General features: G+C 42.5%; 1 protein-coding gene across 14 annotated transcripts in view; it reads left to right on the top strand.

Annotated features, from left to right (window-relative positions):
- The first annotated feature begins 10,334 nt into the window (after positions 1-10,334).
- ALKBH3 (alkB homolog 3, alpha-ketoglutarate dependent dioxygenase) overlaps positions 10,335-20,748 on the top strand; it is a 42,038-nt gene continuing 31,624 nt past the window's right edge. For 6 of the 14 annotated variants that reach the window (XM_074013903.1, XM_074013905.1, XM_074013901.1 and 3 more), the window contains exons 1-6: positions 10,335-10,432; positions 12,083-12,231; positions 12,583-12,686; positions 13,636-13,670; positions 16,247-16,294; positions 19,384-19,487. In XM_074013903.1, the coding sequence (XP_073870004.1) occupies positions 12,153-12,231; positions 12,583-12,686; positions 13,636-13,670; positions 16,247-16,294; positions 19,384-19,487 (370 nt within the window). In that variant the 5' untranslated portion in view covers positions 10,335-10,432; positions 12,083-12,152. Of the gene's footprint in view, positions 10,433-10,902; positions 10,952-12,082; positions 12,232-12,582; positions 12,687-13,635; positions 13,671-16,246; positions 16,295-19,383; positions 19,488-20,748 lie in introns of all 14 variants that reach the window. The other 8 variants (XM_074013904.1, XM_065528280.2, XM_074013898.1 and 5 more) reach the window with 4 other exon arrangements.

Below are 20,748 nucleotides of genomic sequence, written 5' to 3'. Positions count from 1 at the left end.
AACACTACTTTGTCCCTAGCATCTGGCACACTGCTAGCTGCAGTCAGTACTCAGTATGTGCAGATTAAATGAATGAATGAATGTATGGGTGAATCTTCACACAGTCTAACAGACGAGGAAAACTGAGTAACTTGTTTGAAGTTATCTACCAATGGAGTAGTGAAGCTGAGATCTGAACCAAGTCTTATCTGACATCATAGTTCAGAGACTCAAAACTATGCCATTCCCATGGTTCTGAGGACTCAGCAGCTCTACAGAGCAATCTGCTAAGCTCTCCAGATAAAACCATCAAGAATGCTTGATAACTCAGGGGCTGCTGGATTACACTGCTACCAACTCTTCTTTTTTGAAGTCACTGAAAGACACCAGCAATGAGGTCCCAAGAAATGGTTCATATGTCATTTTAGGAATAGTCCTATCTTTCCTAATTTGGCTTTCATTCTGGCATGTATTTGCAGAGAAGTGGCACAGTGGAATCATATGGCATTGCGGTTCAATCTTCTTTGTAAAATGGGTCTAATAATAATAATGCCTGTGTAACTTGGTTCTTAGAATTAGATCAGTGTAGGCACATAAGTGACTGGAACAGCACTTGGCATGTAAGAAGCGTTCGTGAAATGTTAACTAATGTTATTATTTGCTATTTTTTAGAAATAAGAATGTGTAAATGTTGCCTACTCTTTTTAGGGGTTACGTAACTATCAGAATATCTTCAAGCTGTCTGAATGCTACATAATTTAAAACCTTGACATAATTCCCTACACTCCATAATGACTTTACTAATGACTATAACCACTAGTGATCTCTTGTTCCCCAGGTTTTTGTCTGCCCTCCATAATTTCACATCCAATTACACTGTTTTTTAATTGTATCTCACAACAGTTTACCCTGTGGTTCACTGGAAGGAGATTTGACCTCCTGCAGCATCTACAATCGTGCTGGGCATTGAACAGAAGGTATTCCTGTCTGGAGTCTGGGAAAGTGTCCTCTACCCTTCAACGTTGTTGAAAGTTGGCAGAGAGCTGAAAGCCTCATAGCAAACATGCCTCAGGTTGGCAGGTTCCCTTCCCACCCTCCTTGCTCAAGCTGGGAGCTGCTAAACCTTTGGCAGTGAGACATGGGATGGGAATTTCTCTATGCAGCACCTTCACTGAGAGCTATTAGCATGATGTGCCATTATTTTCCTTGGGTTAGATTTTCTCAGGAATACAGCAGCAGGTGCTCCACAAGCTGCACATGATTGAAACAGGGAACGTTTGGCAAGAGCCTGGTGTGAAAATCAGCAACTGAAAATAGGCTAGAGGGTGTAGCTCACTCAGAATCACTGTTAAGAGTTACCAGCACTTAAAGCATCTATCAGCTTTGCCATCCAGGGTATGAGATAACTGTTGAGTGGGAAGTGATCACCTCTGGAAAACAGAGGGAAAGGGTACAGAGAATGGTGCAGGTACCTGCAAAATGGAACAAAGCATTGTTAAAAATACACATTACTACCAGACGTGGGTGGCTCACGCCTGTAATCCTAACACTTTGGGAGGCTGAGGCAGGCAGATCACCTGAGGTCAGCAGTTCGAGACACAATGAAACCCCGTTTCTACTAAAATACAAAAAATTAGCCAGGTGTGGCGGCCAGGAGGCTGAGGCAGGAGAAATGCTTGAACCCGGGAGGTGGCAGTTGCAGTGAGCCAAGATCGTGCCACTGCACTCCAGCCTGGGTGACAAAGCTAGACTCCATCTCAAAAAAAAAAAAAAAAGCACATTGCTGGGCCCTGCCCCAGACCTACTAACCCAGAATCCTAATGTGCATTTTTAACCCAGAATGTGCATTTTTGCAGCATCCCCTAGTGATTCTCATGCAGTTACCCTTCCAACCACATGCTAAGAAATGCTGGCTTCAAAGTAGCAAGGCAACCAGCAACATCTACTTTAGGAGGGCAGTCTTGGGTGAGGACAAACTAGAGAGAGCGAGAAACACAAGAATGATGGGCTAGGATAGCAAGGACCCAACTCAGAGGCAAATCAGTGATGTACAGAGGCCAACCTGGGGCCCAGAGAGTTAGCCTTTGCGTTCAACTCCTGATGCCGCATTCCTACTGAAACCATCAGGACTCAATCAGGAGACAGAAGCTACATAATCATTTGGACAGGAAAGAATTAGGCTGGGTGTGGTGGCTCACACCTACAATCCTAGCACCATGGGAGGCCGAGGCGGGTGGATCACTTGAGGTCAGGAATTCAAGACCAGTCTGGCCAACATGGAAAATCCTGTCTCTACTAAAAATAAAAAATTTAGCTGGGCATGGTGGTGCACATCTCCCAGCTACTTAGGAGGCTGAGGCAGGAGAATTGCTTGAATCCAAGAGGTGGAGGTTGGAGTGAACTGAGATTGCACCACCGTACTGCAGCCTGCCAGCCTGGGTAAAAGAGCGAGACTCTGTCGAAAAGAAAAAAAGAAAGAATTATTAACTGTAACAGGGGGTTACTGACAAAGGGAAAAAGAGAACTCTAAGAACACAAGTGTAAACCAAAAAGTATCCGAGATAGGTCTCCATCAATTTAGACGTTTATTTTTGCCAAGGTTACGAACACATCTGGAAGAAAAGAACATGGAATCACAGAAAGTCTGTGGTCTGTGCCTTTCTCCAAAGATGATTTTTGAGGGCTTTAATAGTTAAAGGGGAAAAGTGGGCTGGAGGGGAAAGAGAGAGGGTCTGGTGATCCACGACACTAGAGAAAAGGAGCAGGTAGGGGAATAGTCAATTATGTATTCATCTTGCACCCGGTAAATTGGCATTTTACATTAGATAGGGTGAACATAGAGGGGCTACCCATGGAGATATTTAACCTAAATCTGTAGCTCTCTGTTGGGGAACAAAAGGAAAGGCAGCTTCTTGCATGACTCAGCTTTGAGCTTTATTTTTCCTTTTGGCAGAGTGAATTAGGGTCCCGAGATTTTATTTTCCTTTCAGACGGTGTAACAGATGCAGGGAACAGCCTCTACCTCTAGTTTGAGGCAGAACAGCGAGGAAGAAACAACTCTGAAACAGCTCCCATCTGCCAGGGTTAAGGATCCAAACCTCACTGGAGGAGACATGGTGGTGTTTTGCTGGATGGCGAAATTTGCTGGCGTGCTGCACCAAGAGAACTCACTGTGGTGCTGGGAAGATGCCCAGAGAAGGTACTGAGCTCTGCTGGCCATGGTGCATGGCAGAGCTGGCTGCAAAGATGTGTTCGTGTCTTAGGGCTGCCATAACAAATTATCACAAATGGGGTGGCTTAAAACAACAAAAATTCATCCTCTCACAGTTCTGGAGGCTGGAAGTCCCAAATCAAGGTATTGGCAGGGATGTGCATTCTATAGGCTCTGGGGGATGATCCTTCTCCACCTTTTCCAGCTTCTGGGGCTCCAGACATTCCTTGGCTTGTGGCAACATCCCTCCAAGCTCTGCTTCCACCTTCACATGGCGTCCTCTCCTGTCTTTCTCTGTCCCTCTGTCTCCAAATCTCCCTCTCTTTATGAGGACAGCAGTCACTGGATTCAGACCTACCCTAATGCACTCTGCCCTCATCTTAATTTGATTGCATCTGGAAAGACCCTACTTCTGAATAAGGTCATGTTCACAGGTTTTGAGTGGACATAAATTTGGGGGTGGATATTATTCAATTTAGTACAGAGGAACTCACAGGAACTATGAAAAAGAGCTTCTTCTGGTCAGGAGTTTGAGACCAGACTGGCCATATGGTGAAACCCCATCTCTATTAAAATATGAAAATTAGCCAGGTGTGGTGGTGCACGCCTGTAGTCCCAGCTACGCGGGAGGCTGAGGTAGAATCACTTGAACCTGGGAGGCGGAGGATGCAGTGAGCAGAGATCGCACCACTGCACTGCAGCCTGGGCAACAGAGCTCATGCCTGTAATCCTAACACTTTGGAAGACAGAGCGAGACTCTGTGAGAGAAAGAAAGAAAAGAAAGAAAGGGAAAGGGAAAGGGAAAAGGAAAAAGGAGCCTTTTCCTCTTTTATAAGGGCTAATTTAAAAAAGTTTTTTAAGAGCCCCTTCCTCCTTCAGGGTCTCTTCAGGACTATTGACTAATGAAGCTTACTACTGAATCAGCTAGCAAGGGAGAAATGTTCCAGTATAACAAGCAGGCAATAAAGGGTGGGTTTGGAGCTGAGAGTGCATAAGGATTGATGATTCACAGAGTCCACTCCTTCAGCTACTCAGTTTCCATATGCACCAGCCTTCTACACACATTTCAACTTCTGTAGGATCAACACAGCATCTCTGTTTCCACCTAACAAGATACAGCTATCCTTCATAGAAGTGAATGTGTTCTCATTGTTTCCCCCCAAATGAACTTCCAACAGTCACCATATCTACTATTGACCGCATTAAATGATCTTCAAATTCAACCATAATCCTACTGAATGTTCTGCTACCTAGAAACTAAATTGTAAATGTAATCTCCAACTACATGCATATAAAATGGAGAGAGAAGAACATGATTTGCATATACAAAGGCACATACATATAACTAGCAAAGAGAAAACATACAAAGCTCAAACAGTCTTTGTTTCTGTTATTGGTTATAACATCACAGGTGGCTTCTTCCACTACTTCTTCCATATTTCCCTTGCCCTTAGCCAGAACCTCAGTTGACTGATTTCTTTACCTGATGGTACAACACAAATCTTCATTCTTAATCCAAGTTATTCATCATTCTGTTGTTTTCTTGTTGCTGCTTTTGTAGTTTTCTTTATGTTTTTTTTTACTGGACACAAAGTAGCAGGAGGCACCTGCGAAAATACTTTTGGTTCCAGACATAGTCCTTGTATAAGCACTCCCACCCTGAGGAAGCAGACCTTCAAACCAGCACTGCTCAGTGTTGCTGGGACAGGAAGCAAGTGGGTTAATAATTATATGACTGAAAGGGGTCACTCTCATTTTCCCCTCATTCCCAGCATCATGTATTCTGGTTAAGGGAGAAAGAGCACCATAGTTTGATCTCTGATTCAAAGCATAAACTGCATCCAATAATACAGAACTCTAACCTTTCAGAGGTTGTCTCCTGATTGGGGCCATAACTAAGTCTTCAGTAAGCCATTCCATCTTTCAATTAGCCAAACTGTTTCCAATGGGTGAGAAGTTAAGCCCATTGATGTACTTCCTTTACTGTGAAATGAGTTCCTTGATCAGGGAATACCATGAAGGGGAATAAGACATTTGGTGGGTCCACAGATGGTGTGCTGGCCAAAGCAGTATATACAAGGAAGATAAATAAACCCATATCCAGAATATGAGTATATTCCAGTGAAGATGAATCTCCACCCTATGATGGAAAAGGTCCAATGTAATCAAACTGTTACAAGTGGCTGGATGGTTGCCTGATGAATGGTGACATATGGAGAGCTCAGTATTGGTCTTGGCTATTTGTAGGGTAAGTATGCAGCAGTAGCGTTAGCCAGGCCAACTTTGAGAAAAGGAAGTTCAAATTGTTGAGCCCATGCCTATCCTCCATCCCTGCCACCATGACTACTCTGTTCATGGGCCTATTGGCCCATGCATAACATTACAGGTATAAGCCACCACACCTAGCTCACACATGTCTTACTAAAGCATCTAAAACACTTTCTACCTTCTGTTCACCATATCCTATCAGCACAATGTCATCATTATTGTTGACTAGTGTAATGTTTTGTAGGATGTCAGGATAAGAGGTGGCCCTATTCTATGACAGCAGAAGAATTGAGGTATCTCTGAGGCAAGACTATGAGAGTATACTGTTTTCCCTGCCAAGTAAAGGCAGAATGTTCCTTTTTTTTTTTTTTTTTTTTTTTTTAGACAGGATCTCACTCTGTCACCCAGGCTGGAGTGCAGTGGCACAATCTCAGCTCACTGCAACCTCCACCTCCCTGGTTCAAGCAATTCTCCTGCCTCAGCCTCCCGAGTAGCTGGGACTACAGGTGTGCACCACAATGCCTGGCTAATTTTTTGTATTTTTAATAGAGATGGAGCTTCACCATGTTGGTCAGGCTGGTCTTGAACTCCTGACCTCAGGCGATGTGCCTGCCTTGGCCTCCCAAAGTGCTGGGATTACAGGCCTGAGCCACCGCGCCCAGCCAAGGCAGAATGTTTCTTGTAAATTAATATGGAGAAAAAGGCATTAGCTAGGTCAAGAGCTGCATACCAAAGGCAAAAGGTTATGTTAATTGCCTCAGTCAAGATAGCACATGTGGGACAGCAGCTGTATTGGAGTCATGGAGTAACTACCTGATTAAATTTACAACAGCCGACAATCATTCTCCAAGATCCATTTGATTTCTGCACAGGCCAACAGTAAATTAAATGAGAATGAGAATGTGATGGAATTATCATCTGATTCTTTCAAGTCTCTGATTGTGGCATTAATCTTTGCAATTCCTCCAGGAATGCGGTATTGCTAGTCTTTACTATCTTAGTAAGGAGGGGAAGTTCCAGGAGTCTCCATGTAGCCTTTTCTACCAACTGGCCCTCACTCTGTGGGTCAGAGAGTTCAATCTGGGGATTCTGCCAGTGCCAAATATAACTAATCCAACTATAGACGGTCCCTGACTTATGATGGTTCCATTGATTTTTTGACTTGACGATAGTGGAAGAGTGGTACACATTTAGTACAAACTGTACTTCAGTACAGTATTCAATAAATTACATGGATCAACACTTTATTATAAAACAGGCTTTGTGCCAGATTATTTTGCCCAGCTTAGGCTAATGTAAGTGTTCTGAGTATGTTTAGGGCAAGCTAAGCTAAGTTGTGATGTTCCATAGGTTGGGTGTAGCAAATGCATTTTGACCTATGATATTTTCAACTTACAATGGGTTTATCAGAATATAACCTCATCATAAGTCAAGGGAGCATCTGTACACATTCAGGAACTGGGGAAGTAACCACTGGATGGATCTGTGGACAACTGGGTCCATTGTGAGTCAAACTTGAACTAAGATTCCATCTATCACCAGAACATCATGAGCCCTCACTTTCATTCGTGGGCTATAGAGGTGTTCTAGGTTTCTAGGAATTAGTTCAGAGCCATTGCTCAATAAACCCTAAAATACCTGGGTACTTACTTTTCCCCAATGTGTAACCATTTGAGTAAATGGCTGCATTCACTTGGATGAAGGTTTGGAGGAAAATTTACAGTATATACTTGTGTCAATGGTGCAGGGTCCTTCCTCCAAGAGACGTGGCTTCCCTGTCAATCAAGAGGTTTGGGTTTGTGATATGACTTGACTGGAAACTAGGTGAGAGACTATGTCTATCCAGTGTGGCACTCAGGTAAGGTTTTTGGCTACTAGACATAGACTTCTTTTCTGTTAGATAGATCAAACAATTCTCTAGTAGGCTGCCCATCTGTTTCATTCCTAGGGACACCACAGCCACTACCAAAGATCCTTATAGACTAACACATTCTGATTACTGGTATGTCCTGGCTTCTGTATAGGATCGATGTCCCTACCTTTAACAATTAAGTACTGCCACTTGGCCTCATCATCTCCACTAAAACCAGGGAACACAACTCAATGCTGGCATCTTCCATGATCATACCTGGCCTGCAAAGGAGAGCAACCACGGAGCTTTCCAAGGATGCAAGCACTCCCTTGTCTGAAGTATTTCTCAATGCCTTAGAAACAGGAGCATCTTCTGGATCTTGTTGTAGGATATAGTTTTTGTGTTTGTGTCTATTGCATGTGGGTCAAGGTCACATTTGATAAATTCAGTCCAACATCTCTACGCCTCTCAGTCTTTGGGTTCCCTCCTCTACATCATGCCTTGGCATCTCAATAGTATTAACTATAGACTACTGTTGAGTTAAATCTTCAAGAAATCCACCAAAGAAGCTGTTAAAGTCACTTCCAGTTGCATGAGTCAACACAATGTCTGTAAAGGCACTCTAATAAGTGCCTCCATATAATTTGGCCTGATACAGTAATATATACTTCCCTCCTTAGTTTAAAACACTTAGAATCCACTTCCACACATTTCACACATTAGCAAAGTATGTGTAATTAGTATAATTCTTTCAGCGTGCAAACTGTTTTATCCTAGATCATAGTGTGTACCAGCCTACCTGGAACATTAATGAGGTTTGAACCTAGTTAGGGTCTAGTGGCAATGGGGCAGAAGAATGGGAAGTAAATTCTGGCAGGTCTTGTAGAGAACGAGCTTCCCTTTTGAAGTCATCTGCCCCAACTGAGGGCATAGCAGTGTCTTCAAGCAAAGAATGACTAGTCTCCTCAGACTTGGGAGGGCAAGCTACTTCCACTGCCAAGGAAGACTCAGAGTGATGTGGGTGTTCAAGACTGTTTGTTATCTGGGTCTAAGCAGAGTGCTTATTTCAAATTTTGGGATTCCATTCCTTCCCAATTGATGCCTTAACTTTCACAAGAGAAACTAACCTTGTAATTCAGCCCACATGGAGTAGTCAAACACTGTGGGCCACTGTGCACAAAAGAGCCAGCTGAGAGGAGCACACTGGAACCAGACAAAAAGACCTCCTTCCTCCTCTAAAGTTCCTCCAGCACCCTCCACTGATGAAGCTTACTGCCCATTGAACCAAAAGGCAAGGGAGAAACCTTCCAATATTGCAAGCAGGGTAGTGAAGGGTGGATTTGGAATAGAGACTCAATAGGTTGAAAACTGGCAACACACTTCGCCGTCATTCTTCTCCCATGGTCTCTATCACCAACTCCTGATAAAAACCCAAATACTACAAATAGAAATAAGAAAATCAAGACCCTAATGAGAATGCCAAGACCATTAAGAACATCTAATACTATATACTCGCATTGTCTAGGGTAACCAACCATCTCAGTTTGCCCAGGACTGTCCTGGCTTTAGCACTTAAAGTCCTGTGCCCTGGGAAACTCCTCAGGCCCATTCAAACCAGAACAATTTGTCTTTCTACATGAGTCCTAGAGGTTTTCAAAAATTTTGTGCACCAGAATCACTTGGGTATTTGTTAAAAACGCAGGTGATTCTGGAAAAAAAAAAAAGCGATGATTTCAGATGCAAGTAAATCATGGATTGATTTTTGAGAAATACACTACTTAGAGGCTGAAGAGGTGTTAATCACTACTTTTAGGAACTCCTCAATCCAGACTTCTTTGTCTTCTTTCAACAATCATTGAAAAGAAAGAAATGACATCTTTTAGAAGATACAGCCAAAGTTCCTGAGCCAGAAGCAGACACTGACAAATTAGTTGATGGGGGAAAAAAACTGTAATCTAGCCTTAGCATTTTCTCTTCTTTCAGCTCTAGGATAAATCATTTTTTCCTTCAGTGTCACAAAGTATAACAAATAATAATGAGTGCTGTGAAATTGGATTTGATAGTAGCAACAATATAGGTACATTAATGAGGTGTACCTGTAATGAGCTTCCTGCAGGTAAACACTCATACCAGTCTTATTTTAAAGATTTCCACAGTGACTATACTTTGGCAGATCTTAGATAATGACTTGCATAAAACAGTCAATTCAGTGCTACTTTTGCTATTTTCATACTGTAAAGTACATGGTTTAACATGACCACTTTAAAGATGTTTCTCATGAGCTCAAATGGGGTGAGCTCTTTCTCATTTTTTTGAGTTTTTGTTGTGTTCCAGGCATTGTGCTATATTCTTTAAATGCATTATCTCACTTAATCCTCCCAACTAGAGCGATACCCATTTAACAGAGGCAGAGTACTTGCCCTAGATTATACACCTAGTAAATGGTGGTGTCTGGACCAAAAAGTAGGTCTGTTCACTCAAGCAAAATTTGCTTAGCACTGGAGAGAGCCAAGGCGAATTAAGGCGTGGTCCTATGCCCTGCTGTAAATTCTGTGTTCGGAGGCGTGCACAGGCTGCAATAGGAACACAAAGGAGGCTCATCTCAGCCTCTCCGTGACTTTTAGGATAAAATGCAAATCCTTTTGCCTAGCACATTATAACCAGGTCCCCTAAACTCCTCTCCCTTTATCTAGCCCCGCAGGGACCCGGTCGCTCTTTTTGCCACAAAGATGCCGATGCTTAAACATCTCCAGTTTCGAGGAACTCACGTAGGAGACACGCCTTCACTTCCATCTTTGCCAAACCCCGACCCCTTCACACCGCTCCACCGCACTGTCAATCCCTGTCCGCTGCAACCCCTATCCCTCATCAGCGTCTTCGGTGATTAGGCCCTTCAGGCGCGGGGGATGTGGGACTACCCGGACTGAGGACGGTGCACCGGAAGTAGCGGCGGCGCTGCGTAACGTCGAGAGGAAGTGCCTGACGCCGCGGCCTGTAATTGGGAGTTGCTGGAGTCGGTGCTTCACTCTTAAGGTTCCGACCACAGACTGCGGAGTGGGTACCTGGCTACGAGGGGTGCCCCAAGTCCTAGCGGGTTTGGACTGGCGCGCCCGGCTCTGCCCGTAAGTGCGCGTTTCCGACTTACTGCTGGGTGCGCGGGGCTGGGGGTGTGAGGACCACCCCTGAAGTCTCTTCCCGGGCGACCTCCGGGGCCTCATTCTAGGTCTCCTGGAAGAGAAGGATCTAAATTAGGAAAAGGAAGTACCCTTAGCCAGGACCAAGCTCTTCCACCTGCGGAGCTCGCTTAGTCTGCACCTCAACCGTGCAGAAAGTGACTCCCTGTTTACTGAGGAAAAACTGGGGTTCAGAAAGGTGCAGTCATTTGTTGTGGGCCTAGCAGCTGGGAAGTGACAGATCTGGATTCAAAGCGAGTTCTGGCTGGCGCCAGAGTCCTTGTCCTTTACAGCACTGGTTCTCAAGCTCTGTGTGCATTAAGAACTCCTGGGTTGAGGGTGGCGTTAGGTAACAAATTCTGGGACTCTTCAAGTTGAGTAGGTCTGGGATGGGGCTCTGGAATCTGTATTTTCGACAGTTGTTCCCTGACCAATAACATATGGCTCCCGAGTGAACGGAGCAAGAAGGTGAGCAAGTTGTATCCTCTGCGGGGATTGTAGGTAATTGTGTTACGCTTTTAGGGCCTCAAGTGAGAGAACATGTCAAACGGGAGCTTCTGGGATTGAAGAATTGGTATTTGATTGTCATTAACTCTTCTGGGCAGATGGCAGCCTCTGTGGTCTCCCCACCTATTAAATGAAATGAATTACATGCTTATCACCTGGGGGAACTCGTGAAATACACAGATTCCTGGACCTGGCTCAGCTCTACTGAGTGAGACGAGGTGGGAGATGGGACCTGGAAATCTATAGGCTAAGCAAGCTATTAATATAAAATGAGCTTTTACCTTTGAGAACTTGAGGTGTGAAGCTTTCTTAGGTAGAAGCATAAAGAAATAGATTACAGATTTGGAACATGTGGCTTGAATTTCCTTGTTGTTTTGGTAGCAGTACGTGCTTCTGTATTTGCTGTAGGCTAAACTTACTGGTACAACTGTCAAATTAGTATTATTAGCCATTATGAGGTGGATTTATCAGTTAGCTGGAGACAGGAATTTAATAAAAGTTGAATGTTAATCTACCTATCGTTGATTTCCTGAGTGACTTTGGGTACATCACTAAACTTTGCGGTCCACATACATACCTGTATAGTGTCAAATCTTACATTGCTTGTTTTAAAGACAAATACCTGTATCCATCCTAAATCAGATTTTCTGGAGGTGGACCGTAGGTGTTTTGAACAAACTTCCAGGGAAGTTTGATGCAGCTGGTGATAATGCAATATATGCCTGGAAACAGTCTTAGCCTATTTCTCAATGTCCATGTAGGTGAAAATGGGAATAGTGCAATTTTCTTATATTCTACTCTTGGGGAATATTAAGAGGTATGTGGTTTGTGATAGGTCCTGATTTTAGAATTTCTTAAAATGCACTTTCTTGTGAAAGAAACAAAAGTACTATAATAAGATTACAAAAGGTAAATGCTAAAGCCAGCAGCCCCAAATGACTTAGGCTTCTTGATTGAAATGCTGCGATGACAGAAACTTATTTTACATAGAGGCTGTATTGCTGTTGAGAGTCTTCTACCTGAAATTAATTATGCCTTAGGAGTAATTGTTCACAATCGTAACTAAAACCACTGTTTTGTTTTAATAAACAGATACCATGGAGTAGTTTGAAGCAGAAACAAAATCTTCCAAAAGCTCGGAGCAGAAGCCTTTTTGGTCAACATGGAGGAAAAAAGACGGCGAGCTCGAGTTCAGGGAGGCTGGGCTGCCCCTGCTAAGAGCCAGGCCATTGCTCAGCCAGGCAAGAATCTGTAGGGATTTTGTGTGTGTGTGGATATGGACAACTCTCATTCTCTTTTATTTATATCCTTTTGGTTTATAATGGACTTCCATTTCAATTGATGTCAAGGAATTGTTTAAATGTGGCTGAAATGTTGTCTGTTTTGTTGATGGTGAGCTAAGGGTGGGTCTTTAGTGTTCCTCATATTTAGTCCACACCCTCAAACCTTTCAGTGTCTTCTGTTGACTTTACCAGTTAGTTTCTACATGTCATAGAGATCATCTCCAAGTGGGCTTTGTTGGCCCTTGCTCTGTAGAAGGTGCTGAGAACAGACTTTCCCCTGGTTTGAGGCTGTCCCCTCTCTTGCTTCAGCTACCACTGCTAAGAGCCATCTCTACCAGAAGCCTGGCCAGACCTGGAAGAACAAAGAGCATCATCTCTCTGACAGAGAGTTTGTGTTCAAAGAATCTCAGCAGGTAAATTCTTGGTTTTTTTCTTCAATAGTGACAAAAATTTGCTTTAAAAAGTGATATTCACACAGTGGACACTCAAATAAATAATGACTGAATAAATTCACTAATAGCAGAGCAGAAGAACTATAATAATAATGAAATGCAGAGTATTTCAGTTCCTTTCTATGTCTGGGGATTCTTCGTAGTCTGCTTCTAGTTTATGGTCACATGTTATTCCCGTATTTTTGGCAAGGAGGTTACACCATAATGAGAGCCTGCTTGCATTTGTTATTTGAGCTCCAGCAGTTCTAAGACTGTGCTGTCTTCAGTGCTGTTGCACTTCAACGTCTTTGGAATTAGATTAAAATTTCAGTTATTACAGCAAAATGCCTGATTTTTTAGCCCTTTTTTCCCATGAGGAAAAATGTAAGAAACAGTGAAGATTTACTTTTTAATAATGTGGAAAAGTTAAAAAGTTGGGTATCTTGCCACAGTAACAACTCTATAAATAATTATTGAAACTCCTTATTTTATAGCATATTTCCTATTTTAAAAAAGATTATTGTCAAGATTTTTCCAGAGCTGCTGGCTGCTAGGAAAATTTATTCTATTAATAATTGTATCTTCTTTTACCATCTACTAGCAAATGTGAAGTAGTTTTTTGTTTTTTTGTTTTGTTTTGTTTTTTTTTTTTTGAGACGGAGTCTCGCTCTGTCGCCCAGGCTGGAGTGCAGTGGCGCGATCTCGGCTCACTGCAAGCTCCGCCTCCCGGGTTCACGCCATTCTCCTGCCTCAGCCTCCCGAGTAGTTTTAAGAAGAGCAGAGACAAGGATCCTGGTGGGTTAGTGAGAAGTTGGAATAGAAAAGAGATAGTTTTTAACTTTATTTTGACCAGAAATGGGAAGATATGGTAAGTCAGTATCTGTGAGGATTAAGAACATTCCAGAAGTAAGATCCGCCTATTTCCTTGCAGGTAGTACGTAGAGCTCCCGAGCCACGAGTGATTGAGTAAGTAATTTGCTGTCTTCCTGTAATTGTTGCCCACAGTGAAATGAAGAGACTGGAATCTTTCCTTACTGTTTTTTCTATCTGGAAGAGAATGGCCCAATAAGTGTCTTAATTTTAGTCTGGGATATTCCCATCTCAAATGTCTTTAAACTTGATCTTTTGAGAAGACTTTCTGAATTTGCTGATGGTATGGAAAATGCAACAAAGATAGCCATATGTTAAACTTTGACTCGTGTAGATTTCCTGTCCCTATTTCACTGATATCGGTAGACAGTAAGCTAAACCTCTCAGGCAGAGACAGAGAGGGATTTTTCCTGAGTCATTGAAGCATGGTTCTTTGAGAAGCCATTAATTGCCATTTTACTAGCAATGCTGTGAAAGCTGCTAGTGCTGTACATGAGCTTATAGTCCATTTATTAAAACCATGTAATTATTCCAGAACAGTTTAAATGATAGTAAACATTCTTGTTATATTGATCTGTGTCTAAATGTTCTTGTCCAAAGTTAGTGAGAGATGCTTTGACTCCTCTTTTTATGCTTGTCAGCTTTCATCTGATGTAGATAAATTGTCAGTAGAAACTATTCTTTTATCTTAGCAAATTAGCATTAGATAAATGTTCTTGCCCATGATCAATCTGTTTGTTATGCTGTTTGACTGCTTGCAGATTGGCTTGTATATATTAGAAAAAGTCACAGGCTAGTTCTAATAGTCTTTGATTGTTTATTATTTTTTAGTTTTTTGGAACAGGCTGTCACTCTGTTAGGCTGGAGTGTAGTGGCATAATCAAAACTCACTGTAGCCTCCATCTTCTAGGCTCAAGTGATCCTCCCACCTCAGCCTCCCGAGTAGCTGGGCCCACAGGCGCACACCGCCATGCTTTGCTCATTTTTTAAAAAAATTTTTTGTAGAGATGAGATCTCCCTATGTTGCCTGGGCTGGTCTCGAATTCCTAGGCTCAAATGATCCTCCCACCTCAGCCTCCCAAAGTGCTGATATTGCAGGGATGAGCTACCATGCCAGGCCTTGGTTGTTTTTAAAAAAACAAGTGTGTTAGTGGCTTCATTGGTGATAAGGAGAATAAACAAAACCATGAAACATGTTGTAAGCTACAGATGCGACATTCGGCCCACCCAAAACTGGCAATTGTCAGAGAAAAAGGACAGAACTCATTCCTACTTGGTCCTGGAATCTGTTAATTCTGGTTATCTAAAGTTTGCTAGGTTAAAAAAAAAAAAAAAGCTGGAAATGTCTTCGTGAGCCATTTCTGAATGTGGGCCAAAAATATATCATATTGAAACACTGTGTTCTCTGTATACTCGGAAACTTTATAGACAATGCATGTAGAAAATGTAGTAAATATGTGTGACAGCTATGCCTACATTTTGACTGAAAGGCACTCATACATCTACTTAAAAGCCTAGCTCAGATCATGAACCACTAACTCCCATGACAGAAGGTGATGTGAAAAGTGCCCTTTCGCATTATTCTCTATAACGTATCTCTCTCTCAGAAGGATCTGACACAATTGTCTTGATATACCTATCCAGTCTGTGTCACTTTTCTCCTTATGGGCCTCACCACCTGGCAGTTCTGCAACAGCTTTATACATTTTCACATTTGATTAAATTCAGTAAACCTTTATTGCCCATCTGCTATGTGCAGACACTGGGAAACAATAACCTACCTATTCTTTGCACCTCAGGACTCCACTGTCTAGTAAATGAAATAGACATTTAATCAGATAAATTGTAATCTTGTACATCATGAAAAAATAGACTGTATCTAAGGTCTAGTGGTAACACAGAGGATGAGAGGTTAATATTATTTGCCTGGATTAAAGGTCAGGAAAAGTTTAAAGGAGGTGATGCTGAAGCCAGGATTTTTGAAAGGTGAATTAGAGTTTTCCACTAGACCATAACTGAAGGCGGATTGGTTTGGGGGTGCTGGTTGATGGGTTGGCATTCCAGCATATTGAAAAACATGGAGTTAGAAACATAGTAGTGTATTCAGGAGATTCCAAGCAGTTGATTGCTGCTAGAGGATGATGAGTTTATGGGAGCTGTCAGAAGATAGAGCTGCATTATGAGGACCTTGAATGCAGTTTTGGGGTGCCATTGGAGGATTTTAATCAGAAGAGGAACCTCATCAGATGTATATTTTTGAAAGCAACAGAAGCCCAGAGCCCTGAGATGTGCTTGCTGCCTGTTAAATGTATCCCCTATTCCACATTCTCCAGAGCAGTGCTCTATTTGACCCCTCTTTGGGCAATAGATTCCTGGACCATATCTGCCTCAATTATGGGTAGAATAAAAGAGGTATAGAATCAGAATTGATTTTATCCCAGTTTTTGTGTCCATGGCCTGATCCTGTCACAGTTCCATTCCCAGTGTCATTAATGATATACCATGATCTTGCCCTTTATCTCAGTGGTAGAAGAAGGTGGAGATTATGCCTCTCTCATAATTAAATGACTTTGGTGAGCCAGGACTTTGGCAGTTAGGAAGGATAACTCTTCACTGGGTAGAGCATATTGTTTTGCTTCAAACTAACAAGTCTGTTTCCTTTGTTTCTTTAGCAGAGAGGGTGTGTATGAAATCAGCCTGTCACCCACAGGTGTATCTAGGTAAGCGAATCCTCACAAGAAGTGACTGTCATTATCACTGAGTTATAGTCTCTTAAAATAGTTTACTCCCCTAGATAAAGGAAATGTGGTACATATACATTATGGAATACTATGCAGCCATTAAAAGGAATGAAAGCATGTCCTTTGCAGGAACATGGATGGAGCTAGAGACCTTTATCCTCAGTAAACTAACGTGGGAACAGAAAACCAAATACTGCATGTTCTCACTTGTAAGTGGGAGCCAAATGTTGAGAACACAGGGACACATAGAGGGGAACAATAGACACTGGGGCTTGTCGGAGGGTGGAGGGTGGGAGGAGGGAGAGGAACAGGAAAAATAACTAATGGGCACTACGCTTAACACCTGCATGATGAAATAATCTGTACAACAAACCCCTATGACACAAGCATACCTATATAACAAACCTGCACATGTACCCCAAACTTAAAGTTTAAAAAAGTCTACTCCCTTGTTGCAAATAGGTAACTTCTGCCCCTTAAATTCTTGGGGGGCAAAAATTTGATAGTATCTCCTTTTTATATAATATTTCTAGCATCAAAACATTTTCAGATATAGTTCCAAACCTTTCTGTCAGATATCATAGCTATTACTTCCCCAGTTTTTTAGATGAGGAAATGAGACCTAGGAAGATTGAATATTTTTTCTTTTTTCTTTTCAAGACAGAGTTTTGCTCTTGTTAGCCCAGGCTGGAGTGCAATGGTGCTGTCCCGGCTCACTGCAACCTCCGCCTCCTAGGTTCAAGAGATTCTCCTGCCTCAGCCTCCCAAGTAGCTGGGATTACAGGCATGTGTCACCAAGCCCAGCTAATTTTTTTGTATTTTTAGTAGAGACGGGATTTCACCATGTTGGTCAGGCTGGTCTCAACTCCTGACCTCAGCTAATCCACCTGCCTCAGCCTCCCAATGTGCTGGGATTACAGGTGTGAGCCACCGTGCCTGGCCTGAATATTTTTTCTTAATGCCACATAGTAACTTGATATTAGAGTTGGGTCTAGCCTGGACTTAGGTGCTCTGAGTGCTACGTTATATTATTATTGTATTTCATGTGTATTACATATTATATATTATTGAATATAATATTACATATTCCTACACTAGGGTAAATTTCTTTTTTTGTTGTCTTTTTGTTTTTGAAACAGAGTCTGGCTCTGTCGCCCAGTCTGGGGTGCAGTGGCACGATCTCGGCTCACTGCAACCTCTGCCTCCTGGGCTCAAGCCACCCTCCCACTTCAGTGTCTGAGTAGCTGGGACTACAGGTGTGTGCCACCACACCTGGCTAATTTTTGTATTTTTTTTTTTGGTAGTGATGGGGTTTCATCATATTGCCCAGGCTGGCCTTGGACTCCTGGGCTCAAGTGATCTGCCCACCTTGGCCTCCCAAAGTGTTGGGATTACAGGCGTGAGCCACCATACCTGGCCTAGGGTAGATTTCAGTAGTTAAACATATACTATTTAGGGTATATTAGGCATTAGTCATTGTTTTAAAAACATTTAAAAACATTGAAACATTAAAATCACCTTAATGCTTGAGTATACTAATTGTAATAAAATAATGAGACATTTAAAACAAATATATTAGAACTTACACATCTAAATGAATTTCTTTTTTTTGTTGTTTTTTTGTTTTTTTGTTTTTTTTGTTTTTTTTTGAGACGGAGTCTCTCTCTGTCCCCCAGGCTGGAATGCAGTGGTGCGATCTCGGCTCACTGCAAGCTCCACCTCCGGGGTTCACACCATTCTCCTGCCTCAGCCTCTCAAGTAGCTGGGACTACAGGCGCCCGCCATCACGCCCGGCTAATTTTTTGTATTTTTAGTAAAGACAGGGTTTCACTGTGTTAGCCAGGATGGTCTTGATCTCCTGACCTCGTGATCCACCCGCCTCGGCCTCCCAAAGTGCTGGGATTAACAGGCGTGAGCCACCGCGCCCGGCCCTAAATGAATTTCTTAAGAGCTTCCGCTGGAACAATGGCTCTGCCATGGTTATAACCCTTTTTGGAACTTTTCTTTTAAAGCAAGTCACTCAAACCAGTTTTATCATTTTGGTCATATCTTACTGTTAACTAGGTATGGCTTCAGGTAAGCTTTGGCTCTTTCAGAAAATCAGATGCACCTTCAAAGAGTGAAGATTTGCTACCAAGGCAGTTTAAGAGAATCTTCCGTGGGCTTTCAGAAGATGTCTTAAGAAAGATATCCAAAATTATTTTGAGCTGAGTTGGCATTGTTGAAGTAAACACATATTCAGTGGGAGAAAGAACCCTCATTAGCTGTGTTTATTTTGATACAGTCATAATGAGCTCTAGCTTTCCCTAGAATTAGTGTAGTCTCAGAAGACTACCAATTGTTTAAATAAAACAGGGCCAGGCATTTTATTAGTTATTCTTTTTTTTTTGAAACGGAGTTTTGCTCTTATAGCCCAGGTTGGAGTGCAATGGTGTGATCTTGGCTTACTGCAACCTCCGCCCCCGGATTCAAGTGATTCTCCTGCCTCAGCCTTCCAAGTAGCTGGAACTACAGGTGTGCACCACCACACCCAGCTAATTTTATATTTTTGGTCGACACGGGGTTTCACCATGTTGGTCAGACTGGTCTTGAACTCCTGACCTCAGGTGATCCACCCGCCTCAGCCTCCCAAAGTGCTGAGATTACAGGCATGAGCCACTGCACCCAGCCTTATTCTATTTACTCTTTACAGTGAACCTATGAGGTTGATGTCATCTCAGGTTACAGATGAGAAAACCAAAGTTCAGAGAGGTTTAGTAACTTGCCCAGGGCTTCACAGCTAAGCAGTACTGGAGTAGTGTTTGAATTATGATCTATAAAAGCCCTTACCTATCATCCATTTATCCTTCATTGCCTCTTTTATTTGTCCCAACATGAAAGGAGCTTATTTTACATATGGCGCCTCATGACCTGGGTGATGTTAGGCTCTGCTTGCTGTGGGAGCTGTGGTAAGATGATTTCATCTACCCATTGGAGGCTGCATCCAGATTAACTGTTTCCACTAACGTTTAGAGTCTAACTTATCTTTTCCATGTTCTTTGGTTAACAATGGTTCATTCTACACCCAGGGTCTGTTTGTATCCTGGCTTTGTTGACGTAAAAGAAGCTGACTGGATATTGGAACAGCTTTGTCAAGATGTTCCCTGGAAACAGAGGACCGGCATCAGAGAGGGTAAGTAGATCCCAGAGGTCACAGTTGGTGCTGCGTGTTCTCCCTCTCTGGAATGTTTCCTAATACCATCGCCTCTACTTAGCTAGTCTTAAACAGAAATTCAAAACCTGAGATCCTAAGAAAGTAGAATTAGCCAGAAAGGACAGGGAAAAGTATTCCAGGGAGGAGAAACAGCAGGTGGAAGGCCCAGAGATCAGAGAGAACATGGCAAGAGGATAGAGGTGAGAGTTCAGGAACCAAAGGAAATTTGGTTGGCTGAACTATGGCTGATATACTTACCTCCTTTTGTGTTTGTTCACTGACTGTTGCTTCAAATGGTGCCAACGTTTTACTTCATAGAAACTTACAGAGCTTTCTTTTTTTCTGATCCCATTTTGCATACATTCTTTCACACTCCTTGCTGACTTTGCATTCTTCTTTAACTTTCACCAGAAGAGTCCAATCTCCTCTAGCTTCAGCATCTGTACTCTCCTGAGCTTGTAAAAGTGACACAGCAGTTTGTTACCTGAGTTGGAACCTGAATCTCTGTGGGCATCCACAAGCCAACAGTGCCTGTTATACCACAGGTGGTCACTGGGGGGCGTCTGTGCTCTAGCATAGAATTTTCTTTCTGGCACATTGAGTGAATGTAAATTTTCTGTAAAGAGGCAAAGTATATATAGTTGTCCCTCAGTATCCACAGGGGATTGGTTCCAGGATTCATGTATGCTCAAATCCTTTTATAAAAACTATCATAGTGGCTGGGCGTGGTGGCTCACACCTGTAATCCCAGCACTTTGGGAGGCCGAGGCAGGTGGATCACGAGGTCAGGAGATCGAGACCACCCTGGCCAACATGGTGAAACCCCATCTCTACTAAAAATACAAAAATTAGCCGGGCATGGTGGTGTGCACCTGTAGTCCCAGCTGCTCCGGGAGGCTGAGGCAAGAGAATTGCTTGAATCCAGGAGGCGGAGGTTGCAGTGAGCCAAGATCGCGCCACTGCACTCTGGCCTGGCAATAGAGCGAGACTCCATCTCGGGAAAAAAAAAAAAACAAAACTATCATAGTATGTGCATATAACCTATGCACATCCTCTAGTATCCTTTAAATCATTATAATACCTAATACAATGTAAGTGATATGTAAATAGTTGTTACACTGTTTTTATTGTGGTATTGTTATTTTTAATTTTTATATATTTTTTGAGTATTTTTCATCCATAGTATTGTTATTTTTAATTTTTATGTATTTTGTGTGTGTGTTTGATCCATGGTTTGAGT

Source organism: Macaca fascicularis, chromosome 14 (genome assembly GCF_037993035.2).
Source record: "Macaca fascicularis isolate 582-1 chromosome 14, T2T-MFA8v1.1".
Classification (NCBI taxonomy): Eukaryota; Metazoa; Chordata; class Mammalia; order Primates; family Cercopithecidae; genus Macaca; species Macaca fascicularis.
This window is presented reverse-complemented; position numbering and strand designations above follow the sequence as displayed.